The sequence below is a fragment of the Pinus tabuliformis genome, chromosome 4_1, assembly GCF_031772625.1.
Source record: "Pinus tabuliformis cultivar Carrire ecotype Pingquan chromosome 4_1, CPIR1, whole genome shotgun sequence".
Taxonomy (NCBI): domain Eukaryota; kingdom Viridiplantae; phylum Streptophyta; class Pinopsida; order Pinales; family Pinaceae; genus Pinus; species Pinus tabuliformis.
In genome coordinates, this window is record NC_142303.1 from 380760498 (window position 1) to 380781329 (window position 20832).

A 20832-nucleotide genomic window follows, 5' to 3' on the forward strand; every position below is an offset into this window, starting at 1 on the left:
GTGGATCTTCATTAAATTCGTGCCATCCATACATACGTGCTAAGTATTAAGACCTCACGGCCACATGGTAACACACTACATAACAATATATGGATTTTAAAAAAATAATATGGGCGCTGCTATAGACATCAGCGGCCCACATACCCCAACTCTGATCTGATGCAAATATGAGACCCCTCCAATCCGATTCAATTGGAATCGGAGGTCGGTATTTACTATTCGACTTGGTCCGTCCGATTTCATGGCTCCGATCGACCTCTCCAGATCCGATTCACATCAAAACTGATTTATAACTGATTGCATCCGTTTCTGTTGTAATATGGGAGTCTCTCTGGTTCCGATGCGATGTAGCTTATTCCGCTTCTCTGCAGTCACTATCATCACGTACATCAAACCTGATCTTCAACTCGATCACAGTCTTCATTCATACAACTCTCGGCACGAGCTCCATCTGAAATCTCGCTATTTAGAACTATCTACTGAGGAAATTAAACCAACCGCATTACACACGCATAGTTATAATCGACCAACATATATACCAGTTACACAATAATTCAAATCGGCATTGATCCTGTAAGTGATCAATGTCGATCAACAAACTCGCACACAGAAATTCATAATTCGACACGCAGGAAATCAACAGAATATATTAATTTGATTATCTACAAAATCGCTTACATCTAAGGCATTGCAGCCTTAGAACAAGCTCGCTCTCGATTACATCCTGGCCACTCACAAATGCCTCTCTATTCTTCTATATTCTCCGCACTCTATCTCGGTCACATATATATACAAGAAGTGTTAGATTGGAAGGATCGATCGGATCCTCTCCTTGTTTTTCTCCAACTAAAGACGCATGCATGACAAATAAGTATCCATCTTATCTGCTTTAAATCTGTTTTTCTGCTTTAAAACATACTTTCCTGTGTTTTTCTCCCATCGCCCACGTTCGCTTGCTTTGGATTCCTCCCTTTGTACAAGGGTGCTGGATGCTCCTGCATCAATATCCAGCAAACCTTTATACACAAATTGCCTAGCGTTTCCTTCAAACCCTAGTATTATTTTAGGTTTCCACCATCTTCTCTTGCTTCCAACAAAGATGCCTCCATAGGGGTGATCTCAATGACTTTTCTTCAACCCACCTCTAATACCAAGTTAATTTTTCTTAGGGCTATATTATTCCTTGCTTTGATAATTACATTTCATCATTTGCATATTAAATTCACCCCATAACATCATATTATTATTCATATTTACAACATTATGCAGCAACATATGCAATTATATAGAAAGAACAACATCATCATCAATGCAGCGGAACATAAAGGAATAATAGAAGAAAGACATTCACACATAGAGACACCAAGATTGGTCGGAGGCCAAGGCAAGCCCACTACGGGGAAAACCCTTTCAAATTCTTCTTCTTTTTAGATTGTCATTGAAACATTCAGCAAAAGATAGTACATTGATCCATATCTTCATCCATACAACTATCCAGCAACATCAACTAAACAATATCCATGAATATGATCCCAACAAAATCAATCAAGATCCAAAATGTGATTCCAGCAAAAGTATTGGTCAGATATCACTTCAACAGACTGTAGTCAACTTCAATCATTTGCAGTCAACTGTGGCAATTGATGAAAAACAACCCCTACTTTCCAACCGCAGTGAAGATGTGTTATACGTGCAGTTGAAAGGCTTTAGGCACACAGATGAGCCGGCCAGCGTGTGGTTGCAGCCGAGAATTCAATGTGGCAACCTTGCAGTTGAGACTCGAAACCTTGAAACAAAGATGTGAGCTTCAAACCCTACAATATCGCCTTTGTGCGAACCAATTCTCCGCGTACCTACCTCAGACCTGTGCGAGCCAAAACCAAGGAACAGAGTAGAAGAACGTTCCATGATGATTGTCCAAATGAGGGTCACTTGACATTTATTTATAGCCTTCCAAGGGAGTCTAATTTGCTTTAGGGCTAACCTGATCAAATATGCACATGTGGGGCTGTTAAGATTAGGTATGTTCTATGCTAGAGCAATTTATTTAAATTTTCACAGTTAGCAATCACATCAGCATTACGATAAACTGCAGATAGAACATAAATATAAAACGCAGAAGACAAGCCAAGACAAGAGGACACAGGATGTGGCGCAAGCCAGGGACAAACCCCACAATGTGTGGGGAAACCCTTGATCAATTCTTCTTTTATGTTCTTCAAAGTTCAGCAGAGAAAGAGAGAGAGAGAGAGTACATTTACAACATAAGTCAACACTTTGACTTTCTCTAGATCTAAGCATAGATCATCTCCTATAATGATGAGATCAGTTGAAGACATATTGCTTCAACTGATTCTCTAAGGTGACTCCTTCACCTATCATAGAGTTATATTTCGTCCATTAACTGCCGCTTACCGTGCAGCACCATGCTGTACCATCACAGTGCTGGACCTTGATGACTGAGCTGCTCTCATCATCATGCTGCCCATTATGTTGCATCTTAATCGCTACTGTAATACCATAATCTTCATCACGGTTGCAACATATTCCTGCTACACCATAGAGGCCTTTACCGTAGTATCACTAGGATCACTTGCTACACTGAGTTCCTCTGAGACTATGAGATCACATCTATGTATGATCATTACAGTCATGATCAAGACTATGATCATAATCACTCTTCTGAGACTGCCTCATGCTGTGATGATATAGTCTCCTTCTATGTGTCAGAGGATCTCTTCATCAAACCCTTGTTTCATTATCAGGTCATGGCAAGACTGTAATGTATATGTATGGAAGAGACAGCGTATAACATTATCTTCATCGAGCTGATAGAGTAAATCTATCATTGTTGTCCAATGACTATTCAGAGTCTGCTACAGGAGTGCCAATTAATGTCAAGACTAATCCTTGTTATACCGAGATTGTCCAGACTTCATGCTACCTTATCCAATATTCTCTCTGCTATATTAACTGAGATTATGCTGAGCGGCGAGAATATACCTTTATCTGAGATCTTTGTTGTGTCCTTATTTATGCTGAGGCTACAGAGATGCGTGGGCTCTATCATGACATATGAGATCTGGTCTGTCCGCATGAACAAGTCTCCTTTGCCTGCATGAACAGATCTTCCTTTGCTGCGTGAACATGTCTTGAACATGTCTGAGAATGTAACTATCACTGTCATTACTACAGCAGCACTGACATTTCTTGAAACCTTCGACATTGCTTCTCATTGAGCCCAGACTTCCAGCGCTGAGACTGAGGTTGTATCTTAATGTATGATCTGTGGCTTAACTGCAATTATGACTGCAGCTTCTTCCACTAAATCACTGCTGTAATGACTGCGGTTCTGACTGCAGTTCTCCCATCCTTGACTGCGTCAACAGGGGTCTTCATTAACTGCGTTAGAGGACTACGTTTAGATGACTGCATGGAAAGTGTATTCATGACAGCGTGTAACTTCGGTTGCTCTTCATGACAGCAGACAATTGTGGCTACTTGTCTTTACAATGGTTCCATATACCTGACTGCGGCTCTTCTATCCCTGCGGCTTCATATACCTAGGCTCTCTGCGGCCCACTGATCTGCAGCTCCTTAACCTTCATTGACTGCGGCTTACTGCGGCTACTCTTCCTTTTATGATTGCGGTTGTTCCTTTTATGACTGCGGCTTAGGGTAGCAGACTAGGGCATCACGTTGTGTATGACTGCGTGTAAGGAGTATCTCAACCTACATCGATTGCTGCGTACCATGCTATGTACCATGACTGCGTAGTATAGGACCTGCATATTAGACTTCTGGACAATGTATTAGGTCTCTGTCTACTGCGTAGATCATCCTCATATGCCTGCGGCTTCCTGCGGTTAGGGCATCACTCTTGGGCCAGCGTATCTTTTGGTTTTCTCCTTCCAAAAACCCAGACGTGGAGAGGAGATCACCTTAAGAATACGTGTGCCAATTGACATCAAAACTCTTCTATTTATACTAAAGCAAGGATGATGAATAGACACGTCGGTTGGGCTTCTAGAGCCTACATAAGCGCTGGTCGGCTTGACAATAATTATATAAACAAAATAAATTCATATCTCCATAAATACTTATCGGAATCGGATGATCTTTGGATCAATCCTACACCTCTCGACGAGAGGGATCCAATAAAAATATCAGCTGTCATAAATAAGCCGACCCACATGGAGTTTGGCCCTAGTTGCCAATTTAACATTAATTCAAAACTACACTTTCCTTGGTCCAAATTTGTTGATTTGGGGTAGCTTCGGATGTGCTCTATGCCTCAAAATTTACCGGGAGGCTTACACATATGCATTCTCCAATACCCATAAATCGTTTTTGGAAATTCCACCCAGAGATAGTTTTATTAAAATAATTAATTATTTTTAATAGGACCCTAAGTCTAAACTTAGGAAATTAAAATAATTAAAGGGTATTAATATAAATTGTGGGTGAAACTTCTAGAAAAAGGCAGACATCAAGTCAATATGATCCTAGCCATTGATTAAGATCTAATCTGAGCCATAGATTGATCAACAAGAGGATTATAAGAGGAGGCTTAATGGGCACTTGGAGAACACACCGAGAGATCAAGAGATCGAATTTCTGAAGTGAGAAGTTCTCAAGAGGAAGTTTTGATCAAGGAGATTTCCTGTAGTTGAGAGGCAGGTATAGCATCCGGAGAGAGAGAGATTTTCTCAGCCAAAGAATCATCATTAGAGAGAGGCAGAGAGTGATCCAGCACCTCTCACGCAGAGGCTGACGCAGGGCCATGAAGGGCCACGCAAAGGCAGCGTAGAGGGTGAGAGGGAGTCTAAATTTTGATGGGCAGAGTCAGTTTCAGAAATGGAGTGTGAGCCGGGGGGCTGAGAGAAGTGACTCCATGCAGCAAATTGAACAGTTGGTTGGGTGATGCAATGTCTAGAGGAGTTGACACAGGTACTACATGAGGACTGCGTAGAGGCAGCATAGGGCCTGCTAAAGGCACCTCACCCAGTGTCCGGATCATCCGGGATTTCTGTTATTGATTGTGTGAGGTAATCTCACAAATCTTTCTAGCAATATTTCTCTCTTTCTAACTGAATAACCATTGAGGTATTCAGAGATGTATTCAGAATTTGCAACAGCTTAATAATAATAAACCCTCAGAGTTGTTGCACTGTTTTTCCCGCATTGGGTTTTTCCAAGGACATTTGTCCAAAAATAACGGTGTCAATTGTGTTGTATTTTCTTTCTTGCTCAGTCTCTTGTTTCCACATAATATTTAATTAAGTGAAGGTTGCAGTGTATGTATTACGATATTTGCCATAGGAAACTATAAGTAATTTGTTTAAAGGAATTTAACAAATAAGAGTAATATCATCAGTTGTTGTAGTAGGGATTCCAGTTGAGGAATTTTCACATGGTATCAGAGCTGCAGGTGAAGCAAGAAGAGCAGAGCTGGTAGATCCAACGCTGAGCAGAAGAGGGAGTTCGAAAAAGCTGTAGGAGGAAGCAATTCGAAACCCTAGAGGGTTTGCGCAGTTCTTAGCCAAAGGACTAAAATTTCAAGGCAAACTCTCTCCAAGTGAGTCAACGGAGAGAAGGGCTTCCAGTTCGAATTTTTGTCGCGGCAGAGAGGGCAGCGCTGAAGCCGCAAATTTTTCTAGAGATAGTTTGTCGGGCAAAAAATCATCAAAAGAAAGAGGACAAGCATAGCTGAGGGAATTTCTTCCTCAAATAATTCCTAGCCAAGGAATTCAAATTCTCTAGAGCTGAGCAGCAGCGAGCGGGAGCAGTTTTACTAGCTCCAGCAGGGAGTGCGTAGGCTAGCCCAGTAGCAGCACAAAGGAGAGAGGACGTCATTTGACTTTCTATTTTTGGCACAAATGGAAATCAATGGCTTAAGGGACCAGGATAGGTTGGACGGAGCATCCAACTACGTCATCTGGAAGGCTAGAATGTTATTCCTTCTAGATGAGCATGCCCTCAAGACATACGTAGACAGCATGGTGGCTGTCTCTGTAGATGCAGATCCATTGAAGCAGTACAAATCTGAAATGGAGAAGGCCAAGAGGATGATCCTTGATGGAGTAAAGGATCACGTGGTGTGTCATGTCACTAGCAGAGGGACTGGTAAGGAGATCTGGGATGCCTTGGCTACGTTACATCAGGGATCTTTCGAGCAAGAGAAGATGTACTTAGAGCTGAAGCTGAGATCTGCTCAGATGCAGAAGGGAGAGCATGTGGATCCATTCCTCATGAAGTTGAAGGAGACTCGTGATGAATTGTCTGTTGCAGGGCATACACCTCAGGATCAGAGTTGGTTAGACTAGCCCTCAATTTTGTCTTAGATGAGTGGAAAGAATTTGTCCAAAGTATCCTGGGCAGAGCAGCAATGTCGAATTGGAATGAGATGTGGGCAGCTCTAAAACAAGAGGAGCTGAGGAGAGACTTAGTCAAGGTCAAACTTGACAAAAGCAGCAACAGCAGTGGATCGAAGCCCAAGGAGGAGGAGAATAATGCAACCCTTTCATCGAAGGACAGCAAGAGTAGCAGAGACGTAAGAAGGATGTCTCGAAGATCAAGTGTTTCAGGTGTGGTGATATGGGTCACTACGCTACTCAATGTCCTCTCAAGAAGAAGGACAAGGATGAGAAGCACGATCCGAAGGTTTCACCCACAAAGATCGCAGAGAAGGAGTTCGCCATGACAGCTGAGATACCTCGAGGAGGGAGGTGGGTTGATTTGGAGCTGTAGTTCGAAAGAGCTACAGATGGGCAGGATCCATGAGGAATCCACCTCTTGGATCAATACCTTGCTATAGGAGCCCATTTTTGCAATAGCAGGATGGACTAGCATTGGATGGTGCCGAGGAGTGTCAGGGAGACAGCTGCAGTGGCTAGGAGCGTCAAAGAATGAACAGCGCAAAGCAGAGTTGGAAGCAGTGGAGATGGCACAGAGCAGAGGTCAGCAGCAGCACAGTATATTCATAGGGTCGATGCAGAGACTAGCAGCAGTCAGGCTTCAACATTCACGTGGTATCATACTGAACACAGTTAGTTCAATAATTTTGGATGTTTTTTTGTTGTTGATGTAGCAGCAACAATTTGTAGTGCAGTGGCAGTTGGCAGTGGCAGTGCTAGCAACAGCATAGATGTAGCACTTGAGAGGGAATTGTAGTACGGATGCAGTGTTGACAGTGGCAGTGTCAGCAGCAGTACAATTGCAGTAGCAGCGTAGTAGTTGTTGGACAGCATGTCAGATATCAGCAGTGCAGAGGACGATGCTTCAGAGTCAGAGAAGTATGTACTAGTGCATATTGGTAGAGCACATTCCTCGCTAAGAGGGATTGTTGATTTTTGGTAGCATCGAATGTGCTCTAGGCCTCAAAATTTGCAAGGAGGCTTAGAAACATAAATTTTCCAATACCTAGAAATCGTTTTGGGAAATTCCACCCAGAGACAGTTTTATTAAAATAATTAATTATTTTTAATGGGACCCTAAGTCTAAACTTAAGAAATTAAAATAATTAAAGGGTATTAATATAAACTATGGGTGAAACTTCTAAAAGAAGGCGGAGATCAAGTCAATATAATCCTAGCCATTGATTCGAATTTAATATGGGTCGTTGATTGATCAACGAGAGGATTATAAGAGGAGGCTTGATGGGCACTTGGAGAACGCACCGAGAGATTAAGAGATCAAATTTCTGAAGTGACAAGTTCTCAGGAGAAAGTTCTAATCGAGGAGATTTCTTGCAGTTGAGGGGTAGGGATAGCATTCAGAGAGAGAGATAGAGAGAGAGAGAGATTTTCTCAGCCGGAGAATTGTCAGCAGAGAGAGGCAGAGAGTGATCCAGCAACTCTCACGCAGAGGCTAACGCAGGGCCACGAAGGGCCACACAGAGGCAGTGCAAAGGGTGAGAGAGAGTACGAAATTTCACTAGGCAGAGTCAGTTTTAGAAGTCGGGAGCCAGGGTGTGAGACCGGGAGGTTGAGACCAGTGACTTCTGGCTACAAATCGATCAAAAGGTTGGGTGACGTAGTGTCTAGAGGAATTGACTACATGAGAACTGCGCAGAGGTAGCGTAGGGTTTGCCAGAGGCACCTCATCCAGTGTCCAGATCAGCTGGGATTTTTCTCAATGATTGTGTGAGATAATCTCACAAATATTTCTACCAGTATTTCTCTCTCTGTAACTGAATAACCCTTGAGGTATCCAGAGATGTATTCAGAATTTTCAACTACTTAATAATAATAGACCCTTAGAGTTGCTGCCCCAGATTTCCCGCACTGGGTTCTTCCGGGGACATTTGTCCAAAAATAACAGTGTCAATTGTGTTGTATTTTCTTTCTTGCTCAGTGTCTTGTTTCTGCATAATATTTAATTAAGTGAAGACTGCAGTGTATATGTATTACGATATTTGTTGTAGGAAACGCAAGTAATTTGTTGCAATAGGGATTCCAGTTGAGGAATTCTCACAAAATTAAGTTCTTCAATAGTTAAAATTGATCCTCTCAAAAAGAGGAATCTCGTCAAATGGTTGGAATTTGTCATTGAGCTACTAAATTAACAATTGCCACTTCATGGATCCCTCAGCACCATTCATTGATTTCTCATGTTCCACCCTTTTAGATGAGGATGATGCACCTGGACCACCATTCCCAGTCGGCTTCACACTTAAGCCACACACTTGGCATATGTTCCAGGGCCCATATGAAGATATGTCTCACCATGGGAGACAAACGGAGGGCTTATGTCATCATTCTAGCTCTTAAATATCGTATACAAGCATGATCGATCCATTTGGAAACCCATGAGGATGTCATTGTGGCCCCACACCCACTTGGGGACACCACATTTGATTTTCTTAGATATCAAGGGGCCACCCCCTTGGTCACTATGTTTGGAACCTATTCTCTCACCTTGGCACACATTGGACTATACTAGGGCTCACTAATGACCCAACAACTCATTATATCTATTATTTTGCCCTCTTGAGTGGCTTATCTGTGTATGATGGAGCTAACTTGGTGGGCTTGTCACCAAGTCATGTCATTATTGTACATTATTTTATTATTTGGGGCTTAATTAGGCCTAAATAGGAAAAATGAACTCTTTAGAATGGATATAAATTGATGAGAGCTCATTTGAATCTCATCAGCGCTTGGATTCGGATCATTTGTATCTCTTGAGATTTTCGCTAGGCCTTTTGAGCACAAATTGGAGATTTAATGCATTTTGATGTATGGAAGAGCTTAATTTTTTGCCTTGGAGCTTCAATTTTCTTGCATCTTGATGATTGAAATAATTTCGCTATACTTGTGACTATTTTTTCATGTTTATCTTGAAATTTTGTCTCATGAAATAATCTATGAAATATTTTCGTTCATTAGGCTGGTGTAGCTGCTCTTATGCTTATGCGAAGTTGCTAATTTGTCTTTGTGAGGGATTTTTCATGTGATTATTGTTGGGTCTCCAAAATGTCATTCAATTCACCATATTTTCTTTCACTTTGCTTCAGAATTTGTCATATTCCGCAACTCCATAACTATGCACTAAGACCATCTTCATGATCAAATATGGGTTTAGACATGATTTTCCAATACATTTATTTTGGTATTTTGAAAGAATTTATGGTTAAATATTAGAAAAATAACATGTATTCACTTATATATTGGATGAGTTTTGTGACATGTGTAGGCATATTTGAAGATTCCAAGACAATCATATTTGACCTCCAAGGCTCAAATTCGAATTTCCTCTTCAAACTCTTCGAGATTTGAGGAAGATTTGAGATCATTGGTCAAGCACAATTCTTGGAGAAGAATCATGGAAGTTTTCATAAGTGTCTCCTATCAAATCTAGGAGAGATTTGTGAGAGGATATGAAGAGATGTTAATTGCTAGATGTCAACACATGGTTGTAAGTTGTAACCACATGAAATATTTGTGGATCTAGGAGAAATTTGTGGATCTACATTTATGAGTTAATTATCTTACTTTTTGTATAAATAGGAGTGCCTACTCCTCTCAAAAGGTGTGAAAAGTTTGGGAGCTATGCTCATGCTTCAATGTAGAGTTTTGATTGTTAAGGATTGGCATTATGCTTATGAATACCATCGTAGTTCACTTTGATATGGTTGTCTTCATTTGGTATTTGATCAAGAGTTTTCTCAACTTTCCACCTCTCATGCACCTTGGGATGGCCACCTAATGAGTGTGGGATGTATTCTAATGTTTTAATTTTGTTTTAGTTTCTTTACGTTCATTTTAAGTCCTTTGATAGATGCATTGTTTGCATTCTTTGATGCTCATTCCAATTATGTTCTTTTGCAAGTTAAGCGTTATTGCTCTCATTTCATAGGTTCATTTCTTTTCAATTTGTTTGATAAATACTCATGAATGATTCTAATTTGACAATGCACACATTAGTAATTTCAATTGATCTCTGGCTACTTTCAGAATAGTTTGCCTTTAAATTTCATAGTTTAAGAATTCAATGTTTTTTTAGTATAGGATTTGTTTCTTTCTAGATTAAATTTACTTTCAAGTCATTAGAATAGATTTACTTTCTTGTTTGTAAAATAGATTTACTTTCATGTCACTAGAATAGGTTTATTTTCATGTCAATAGAGTAAGTTTACTTCCATGTAAATTGTAATTTCAATTTCATAGCCTAAAAGATTTATTTCCAAGTTCTGAATTTGAGGTTTTTGAAAAAGAAAGTGTGTTCATACTCATCTTAGACATTTTTCATGAATAGGCTTTCCATCATTTCAATAGGTTAATTTACTCTTAAATTGAAAGTTGATTTCTAGCATATATTGTGCAAGTATACTTCGCAAGTTCACGAACCCTGGGTTTCACAGTTTAGTGATAAATAATTTAAATAACAATTAAATTACCCAACAATTATGGTGAAGTATGGTGAATTGTTGTCCTAGGGGTACATGATTTTTCATGATTTTCCTTGATAAGTCATCATTTTTCAACATAAAGAAGTATAAATTTTCTTTGTAGCCAAATTGTTGCTAAGGTCGTACGAAGTTGTTAGGGAACTCCTTGGTTAGAATTAAGCCTATCTAAGCATTCATTTCATTAGAATCCATTCTCCCAATTGGCTACACACTGGTCTAGTTCTAAGGTGATCACAAAAGTATATTCTTCTCACCTCCCTATTTTCTAAGCCCTAACCTATTAGGCCTCGTAGGGCATCATCTAAAACCATTTCTAGCCATTGAAAATCCTTGAAAATTGTTCAACTACTGCGCTAGGGTCTTCTCGAGAGGTCCTCCAAATTTGAGGTCATTTCCACGGTGGAATCTCAAGATATTTCAAGCCCTGGCTTGAAGACCGTTTTCCTCCCTAGGTCCCCTTTGGTTAGTGGTTTCATTAGGATCATTGTACTCAAATTCCAAGAGAAATTCAATTCCTTTGATCCTATTCTCCTCCCTAACTTGGTCAAGACCATCAATTTATTGCTCCAATCCAAACCCTTGACCTTGTTTGGGTCCACTTGGGCTTCTTTGTGGTCCCGCAAACTTGTAACTCCAATTTCGCAAAGGTCACTTAGAAATCCTTTTCTTCTAGGATTCCTTGATCTTGGGCACCTTTTTTCAAGTAATACTCCTCAAACACTAGGTCTGGGAATACTCATGGCACTTAGAGAGCCATCCACCTTGCTTCCAAAGCAAGTCAATTATTTGAGCCTCTCTTGTGAATAGGCTTTAGGAATCACTCTTCAACCTATCATTGATCCATCTATCCTAGTGGTTACTCTCATACCGGGACTCCTCCCATTGGTGAAAGTTCGTAAAGAGCAGGGAGCTTTAGCTGAAGTGACATTGGGCTATCGCTCCATTGTTACCACTTGATCTAGTAGTTGCTTTATAGGACCCCCTCCTAGGACCCCTACTAGTTTGAGCAATAACAAGCCAAAAAGTCAAATTTGGTCAAACTTGAATTATAAAACTTCTGGTCAAAGTCAACAGCAGTTAATTGTGCCGTAACCAGTCCTAGTCATCGGTCAAATCAGCCTTCAAAAGGCTAGGTCAAACAGTCAAAAAACTCGGCCTTCTTTCCTTAGTCAAACCCTGTCAAAGAAGCCTCCAAAAACTTGGTCAGAAGAGAGATAGAACCTGCAGTCAAACCTCAACAAATCTGTGGTCAACCTTGGTCAAATAGCCCAGAAAAGTTTGGTCTCTTGTGGTTGTGAGGATTACACCATTCTCAACCAGTTTAGCCAGTTAGCAGTATGGTTATATCAAATTGGTCTTCCTGATTCTCTCACAAGTTGAGATATCTGGTGACTCTAATGTTTTACAATATGTTTTAATTTCAGGATCCAATTTTTTGTAGATTTAATTAACTAGAACATACATAAAAAAAATTAATAGTACAGAAAAGTACAGTTAACTTACTCGTGTAGCAGATTGCTTCTTTGGTGTTCCCAATGGAACAACAACTCCATCAGGAAGAGTGCAGAATTCTGATGGATCAGGTGCTGTTACACCAACTCCTTTTGTGCTGCACAAGAAATAAAACTGTCAAGTTATAAAACAGTTGTGGTGTTTCATAAATGTAAATAATGAGCACACCATCTATCTATGTTTTATAGGGATATTGATATTCATCATAATCAAAGGAAGGATGAAAGCATAATTGATGAAAGCCATGGCATAATATTACTTTGAAGGTTAGCACAAATAGCCAAACCAAGCGTATGACTAAGAAGCGTTAATTGAAAAAAAAGAGGATAAAAGATAGGTTGAAGGTAATCATAGACATCGGGGTATACAACAAATAAATATTATAGTAAGAAAAGCCATGAAGTCCATGGAACATAGATAGTGTATTCGAGAGTGGGTAAAAAACTTCAAGCAAACATGCGGAATTAGAATAGCTTTGGATTTCTAATAACAGCAGGTCTTGTTCTTTTCCCAAAAACTACGAAGACATAGGAAATGGACACTACAATATCAGGAAATCTACACTGAAGCCCTGCTTTACGGAAAAATATTCTTTTGCATGAGCATCTTGAAAATATTTAGGCTCGAAGTCTACAACAGATTCCCATTCACATTTCATCAATTTCATGCAAGATAAAGTTGAAGATGTATCACATGCATCTTCTAGCATGCAATTCAACATGATTATTCTAGATTGCATTTTCCAGTTATCTATGATAGTTTATTAGGATTTGTGCTAAATCTCATGCAAAACAGGTCAAATGATCATTAAATGATAGAAAATTGGAAAGTAAGCAGTAAGCACCACTGTAAATTAGTTAATAATTATAGACATCAAGTAGGACTTTGAAACATTTACAAGTGGCAAGAAGTGGAAAAGCCACTTAAAGCGTTAAATGAAAAGATTCTAAGCACTTTCTTAAGGAAGGAAATCCTTAATCTCCATCAAGGCATTTCATTCCTTGAATGAAGATATTCTCTCTCTATGAAAGGGTTTCAGCTCAGTTGTGCTTCTCACTTATTTCAACTTATGGTCCACCATTATGGAAGGCAGACTTTTGATCATTTATCCATTAGAAATTGAAGAAGGTTCAAAGCTGAAACATAGTTAATGATATAAAAAAATTGGAAATATCAGTGTAATCGTTAAAGTAAATGTCAGATTATAATAATGGTCTATTAGACATAAAACAGTGATAAAAACACATTGGATTTAGGTTATCTTACACTCTTATGTTTTATTTCAATTTAGTGTCTTTCGTGTCAAGAGGTAATATTCCGAAAAAAAAAAAGCAAAGAAAACCCATCTCTCAGCTACACAAACTTGATCGCCAAATATCATAAGTGAATATGTCCCAGCTATCCAATCATTTCATAACCAAATTCATTTTTTAGCAACTTATGAATCCGTCAAATTTGATTCAAATTGAAAAATGTTTTTCTTTATCACTAGAAACTAAACTACTAATTCTGTATCTTCCTCAAAGATATGCTGTGGCACAATCTATTCAACTCCTGTATTAGAGTTAGAGGCAAATTGATCTTTATATTCTTCATCATCCTCTTCATATAAGAATAGTTGGATGTGTCCCCTATCCCAAGTTCATAAAGTGGATTGACTCGACTAGTACACAACACTTTATATAAAGACTTTCACCTCTCATTTAAGCAATGCAATATGAAGAACTCTCTTGAGTTACCTCACCTTTCTTTTTCTGTTGGGGTTTTAACTTTTTTCTTATCATGGTAGTTATCTTTCCTGGATATAAAACCCCCACAAATAAAATAATCTTCAACCTATAGGTGCCCTCCATGAAGCTCCAAAAATAGGATGAGTCATCAACAAATTCCAAATAAAATAACTCATGTAAATTGAAGAAAGCCCTCTATGGTTTGAAGCAAGCTCCAAGAGCTTGGTATGCTTGGATTGATAGCTTCTTGATGAAGCTTACTTTTATTAGAAGCAATACTGATCCAAATCTCTACTTTAGAACAATCAAAGGTATGCATTTGATTTTGGTATTATATGTTGATGATTTATTTTTTATTGGTGGTGAACCTCTTATCTTCCAGTCTAAGAGGGAGTTAGCTTCTAAATTTGAAATGAAAGATCTTCATTTCATGCACTACTTTCTAGTTTTAGAAGTATGACAGAGACCTGGTGAGATTTTCCTTTCTCGAGGAAAATATGTTGTCAAACTACTAGAAAGACTTGGCATGACAAAATGTAAGTCCATGAATACTCCAATGGAGATGAATTTTAAAAAGCTATGTCTTGAAGCTGCAAGACTTGTTTTGGCAAATCCTTTTGAATATCGACAGTTGATTGGAGCACTAATGTTTTTAGTAAACACTAGACCAGACATATGTTTTGTGGTCAATACTCTAAGCCAATATATGATTAAACCTTCACATGCACACTGGATTGCTGCAAAGCATGTGTTGAGATACCTGCATGGGACCATCAATCATAGATTGAGAGACACTGTTGGAGATGTTAGACTACATTGGGAAATCAAATGTTGATTGGGTTGGTAAATCTTCTGACAGAAAAAGCACATACAGGTGTTGCTTCAGCTTAGGATCTGCCATGGTATCTTGGATGAGTAGAAAGAAAAAGTTTGCAGCCCTTAGCATGGCCGAAGTCGAGTACATTGCTACTAGCATGGCTAGTTGTTAGGTAGTATGGCTAAGGAAGAACTTTGGAGAGTTGTTTAAGCATGTATTGAATATGACATTAATTTACTGTGACAATAAGAGAGGCATTCAACTTGCTAAAAATCTTGTGTTCCATGACAAGTCTAAGCACATTGAGATCAAGTATCACTATATCCTAGATATGGTGCACAGAGAAGCAGTGAGACTACATCATATTGTGACTAATGATCAAATAGTTCATATACTTACCAAGCATTTGTCGAAAGGAAAGTTCTTGGTTTTCAGGGAGCAGCTTAGACTGACAGATGTAACCCTTCCTAGAGGGAGCGGTCATGGATGACAAAGATGAGATTTGGGGCGTGATCCTTGTCAAATGGTAATCCCCCCAAGCAGAGACTTGGTTGTGCGTGATCCTTGACAAGTGGTAATCCCCCCAAGCAGAGATGAGACTTGGTTGTGCATGATCCTTGTCAAGTGGTAATCCCCCCAAGCAGAGACTTGGTTGTGCGTGATCCTTGACAATTGGTCATCCCCCCCAAGCAGAGATGAGACCTGGTTATGTGTGATCCTTGTCAAGTGGTACCCACAATCAGAGACTTGGTTGTGCATGATCCTTGACAAGTGGTAATCCCCCCAGGTAGAGATTAGACTTGGTTGTGCGAGATCCTTGTCATGTGTTGGCAAGTGGTATATTGATTTCTAGTAGCATCGGATGTGCTCTAAGTCTCGAATTTTGTAGGGAGGCTTGGACACACGCATTCTTCAATACCTAGAAATCGTTTTGGGAAATTTCACCCGAAGACAGTTTTATTAGAATAATTAATTATTTTTAATGGGTCCCTAAGTCTAAACTTGGGAAATTAAAATAACTAATGGGTATTAATCTAAACTGTGGGTGAAACTTCTAGAAGAAGGCAGAGATCAAGTCAATATGATCCTAGCCATTGATTAGGATCTAATATGGGTTGTGTTGATCAACGAGAGGATTATAAGAGAAGGTTTGATGGGCTCTTGGAGAACACACCAGAGGCAAATACTCAGATACCTGAGTAAAATCGATTTTCTCACTGGTCGAAGTTCGGCAAGAGAAAATCGAATCAGAGGGAAAGTTGCAGGTGGAAAAGAGAGTGAGGGTAATCAGCATCAGTCGGGCATGTAGGAGCATAAGACGCAGAGCAGAGAGTGGACAGCGCAGAAGCTGTGACGCAGAGGAGAAAATGCAGAGACAGTTTGACGCTGGGACTGCACAGTCCTCACGCAGGAGTTGACATAGTGAGAAGCAAAGGGGGCAACAGGTCCTCTCCTGGATCAGAAATCAGCTGGGAAGCGTCTGTAAATTTTCTCTCAGAGATTCCTCTTCTATTTTGCTAGTTGTAACTTGTACATGAGATTTTTGCTGAAGAATAATAAAGAAACCCTCATCTGCTGCACCGATTTTCCCTCATTGGGTTTTTCCAAGGAAGATTGTCCAAAAATAACTGACATTAAGGTCATTTTTGTGCCAATATTTTTTGTTTGCATTTACTTTCCATAGTATCTTAATTGTGAAGGTTGCAGTAGAATTTATTTCGATATTTGTTGTAAGAACACTGTGAATAACTTATTTCTGAGTTAATAAGTAGAAGAAATAATATTAATCACTGCAGTTGGATTTCTATTTAGAAATTTTCACATGGTATCGAAGCTGAGGTGAAGCAAGAAGAAAAGAGTCGGAAGACCCAGTGTTGAAGGAAGAAAGGAATTCGAAATTCCTGAAGAGGCAGTAATTCGAACCCCCAGAGGGTTTGCGTAGTTCAGGCTAGGAGGGCTAGATTTTTGTGGTAAAGCTCTCTGTTGATTTTTGGTAGCATCGGATGTGCTCTAGCCATGAAAACTAGTGGAGAGGCTAAGGCACATGAGATCTCCAAGACCCAGAAATCGTTTCGAAAAATTCCATCCGGATGGAGAGATATTAAAATAATTAATATTTTTATTGAGACCCTAAGTCTAAACTTAGGAAAATTAAAATATTAATGTGTATTAATATAATATGGGTGAGATAGTTCTAAATAACGAGGATCAAACCAGATCTAATCTTAGTCGTTCATTAGGAACTTAATCTCAGCCGTTGAATATTGATTTGGGGTAGCATTAGATGTGCTCTAGACAAGAAAATTGGTGGAGAGGCTAAAGCGCATGAGATCTTCAAGACCCAGAAATGGTTTGGGGAAATTCCACCCGGTTAGAGAGATATTGAAATAATTAATATTTTTAATGGAGTTCCTAAGTGTAAACTTAGGAAAATTAAAATATTAATGGGTATTAATATAAAACTGGGTGAGAATGTTCTAAATGACATGGATCAAGCCAAATTTAATTTTAGTCGTTGATTAGAAATTTAATCTCGATCGTTGAAGACTCAACAGGGAAAGTATAAGAGGAGGCTTGAGGGTCAGTTGGAGATACACCAAGATTGATCAGTCAGTTCAATTTTCTGGAGCAGGATTTGCTAAGAAAATTCGAACAAGTGATATGAGTTGCAGCAAGGGGCAGTGAGTACATACCAGAGAGGCAGAGATAATGCCAAAGGGCCAACGCAGTGATTAAGGAGGCTACACAGAGCCAACAAGAGCCACGCAGAGGTAGCTAATGACTACGCAGAGGCTGAGGGGCCTGCGTGGGTGATGCAGAAAGACAGAGAGCTGACGCAGAGAGGCAAAGAGCTGACGCAGGGGGTTCCAAAGCTACGCAGAGGCTAGCAGGGCTGACGCAGAGCCTTGGAGAAGCGTCGGAAGGATTTTCGTGGGGCAGACTAGTGTTGAGACGCTGAATATCTACTTCCGAGAAAAGGTATTACCACCAGATAGAAATCTTTGTTGGGTCAACTAGTTTGGCACCCTAGTTGTACTCAAGAAAGCTTCTTAATAATAAAACCCTCAAAACTGTTGCACCAGTTTTCCCAAGTTGGGTTTTTCCGGCGACAATTGTCCAAAAATAACAGTGTCCCTTGTGTGTTTGTCTAATATTTCAGTTCATGATCTTTATACGAGTTGAGATTGCATTTGTGTTTATTTTCAGTTTTTATATGGTTAAATAACTTGTTAAGGAATAAACAAGTAGGTGATATAAACCAAATAATGTAGGAAGAATTTCTGATGTGTTAGAATTAGAAATTCCAATATGGTATCAGAGGATTGCAAATCATAGGAGAGTTGAAGGCACCAACGAAATCAGAAACTTTGCAGCAGAAACATCTATCCCAAGAGATAGAGTTGTTCCTAAGCATAAGGCAGCAGTGAAGGAGTGACGCAGAGGGCTTGTGTCATCATTTCGAGCCAGAGAGAGAGCCAGCGTAGAGGCAGAAGAGGCTAACGAAGAGCCACGTCATCCCATTCAACCAAGTAGGAGTGACGTAGTTGGCCAAAGGAGCGATTCAGCCTTGTCGGGATTGTGCGGAGCTAAGAGGCTCAATTTCTTCAGCTACTGGGGCCTAGGGAGTTGTGGGAAGATTGTGGGTTGGGAAGTTAGTGGGGTGTTGTTATTGTCGAAGCAGAACAGTACCTATGGGACAGAACCAAGGTAGAGGGAGTCGCTGCCTTGAGGGATTTATAGCCAACAAATCCAGATCCGAGTTGTAGTTGCAAAGAGGATCGGAGAAGAGCGAATCGACAGTTGGTAGGAGGATTTCCAGGAGGGAAATCAACACTCAGAGGGAGTCTAGGAGAGAACTTCCAGGAGGGAAGTCGAGACTCAGAGGGAGTCTAGGAGAGCGGAGATAGCAATGAATGGATTGAGGGATCAGGACAGGTTGGATGGAGCCTCCAACTTTGGCATATGGAAGACCAGGATAAACCAGATAAAGCAGGAAGAATTTCTGACGTGATAGACTTAGAAATTCTGACGTGTTGATTAGGGACTTAATAAGTTAATATCGACCGTTGAATCATCAGCAACAAAAGTATAAGAGGAGGATTGACAGTCAGTTGGAGATACACCAAGTTGATCAGTCAATTCAATTTTTTGGGGAAGGGTTTGATGAGGAAACGAGTTAGTGATTTGTTGCAACAAGGGGCAATTCGTCATAACACCGGGAATACATAGCAGAGAGGCAGAGAGAGTGCCAAAGAGACAAAAAGGAGCCTAGGAAGGCTGACACAGAGGCAGTCGGGATTGACGCAAAGGCTAAGGAGGCTAGTGCAGAGGATGCAAAGGGCCAAGAGGCTGACGTAGTGGCAGCAGAGGATGACACAAGAAGCGCAAAGGGCTGCAGAGATCACGCCGGGCTAAAGAGGCAGTGTTGAGGAATTTTCGTGGGGCAGACTAAGAGCTGGTTAGCTGACGCAGAGCTATAGAGGGTGACGCAATTCCTGAGGTTAGCTCGAAGCATCTTTCTCTACCCAGCTAAAGGAGTAATCGAAGTCACTGTGAGGCTATTCATCCGATTGCTGATTAGCCGAAATAAATGTCTCCATAGAAAGGTACTTCTGCCAAGGAAAATCTTTGAAGGCTCAGCCACTTCTAGCACCCTAGTTGTATTCAGAAAACTGCATACTAATAAAACCCTCATATCTGTTGCAGCGTTTTCCCCGCATTGGGTTTTCCCAAGGACAATTGTCAAAAATAACAATGTCCCTTGTGTTGTCTCAGTTATTTCAATTGTTGATTTGTATATGTGTGAAGGTTGCAATTGTGTTTCTTTTAGTATTTCTATTGATAAATAACTTGCTATTTGAGAGAACAAGGAGATAATAAACCAGATAATGCAGTAGCGCTTTCTGATCTGTCAAACTTAGAAATTTCCACAAGGTATCAGAGCTTTGCAGATCACAGGAGGACTGAAAACACCAGCAGAAATCTGACTTTTGCAGCAGTAGTAGCTTTCCTGAAAAACAATGTTGTTCTCGAGTAGAAGTAGCAAGAGAAGAAGTGACACAGAGCCTGCGTCATCATTTCGAGCCAAACAAAGGGCTAGCACAAAGACAGAGAGAGGCAGAAGAGACTCAAGAAGAGCCACATCATCCTGCTCAGCCAGGTAGGATTTATGCAGTTGGTCGAAGGAGCAGATTCGGTCTTTTGCCAAGATTGCACAGAGGCTAAAAGGCTCAGTTTATTCAGTTGTTGGGGCTTAGGGAGCTGTGGGCAGATTGTGATTTGAGGAGCTGGTGGGACGTTGTTTCTGTCGATACAGAACAGTGTCTAAGGAGATGGAACCAAGGTTGAGGGAATCACTACCTCGACGTATTTCTAGCCAAGCAATCCAGATCCAAGTTGCAGTTGCAAAGAGGATTGGAGACGAGCGGTTGGACAGTTGGCCAGAGGATTTCTAGGAGGGAAATCAGGACTCAAAGGGAGATTTCTAGAAGGGAGTCGAGACTCGGAGGGAGTCCAGAAGAGGAGCTGAAACGGGAGTGAACGGACTGAGGGATCATAACAGTTTGGATGGGGCTTCCAACTTTGTCATCTGGAAGGCCAAGATCCTAACAGTCCTGGATCGACATGGCATCAAGGACTATGCCTTGAAAGTAGTGGTTATCCCAGTTGACCCAGCTGAGAACGAGAAGTATGAGGATGCCCAGGCAAGGGCGAAGTGCATGATCCTTGATGGGGTCAAAGGTCATGTCATACCACATTTTGCTGAGAAGAACACAGCAAAGGAGATGTGGGACACTTTAACAACCTTATACCAGGGCTCTTCCGTGCAGCGGAAGATGCTATTGGAGAATCAACTGCGG

General features: G+C 40.4%; 1 protein-coding gene across 1 annotated transcript in view; it reads right to left on the reverse strand.

The window, feature by feature from the left end:
* Nucleotides 1-20832, reverse strand: part of LOC149175887 (poly [ADP-ribose] polymerase 2-like) — a 445779-nt gene that overhangs the window by 125233 nt on the left and 299714 nt on the right. The window contains exon 19 of the mRNA XM_089419780.1: nucleotides 12416-12521. Coding sequence (XP_089275906.1) covers nucleotides 12416-12521 — 106 coding nt within the window. The remainder of the gene's footprint in view (nucleotides 1-12415; nucleotides 12522-20832) is intronic.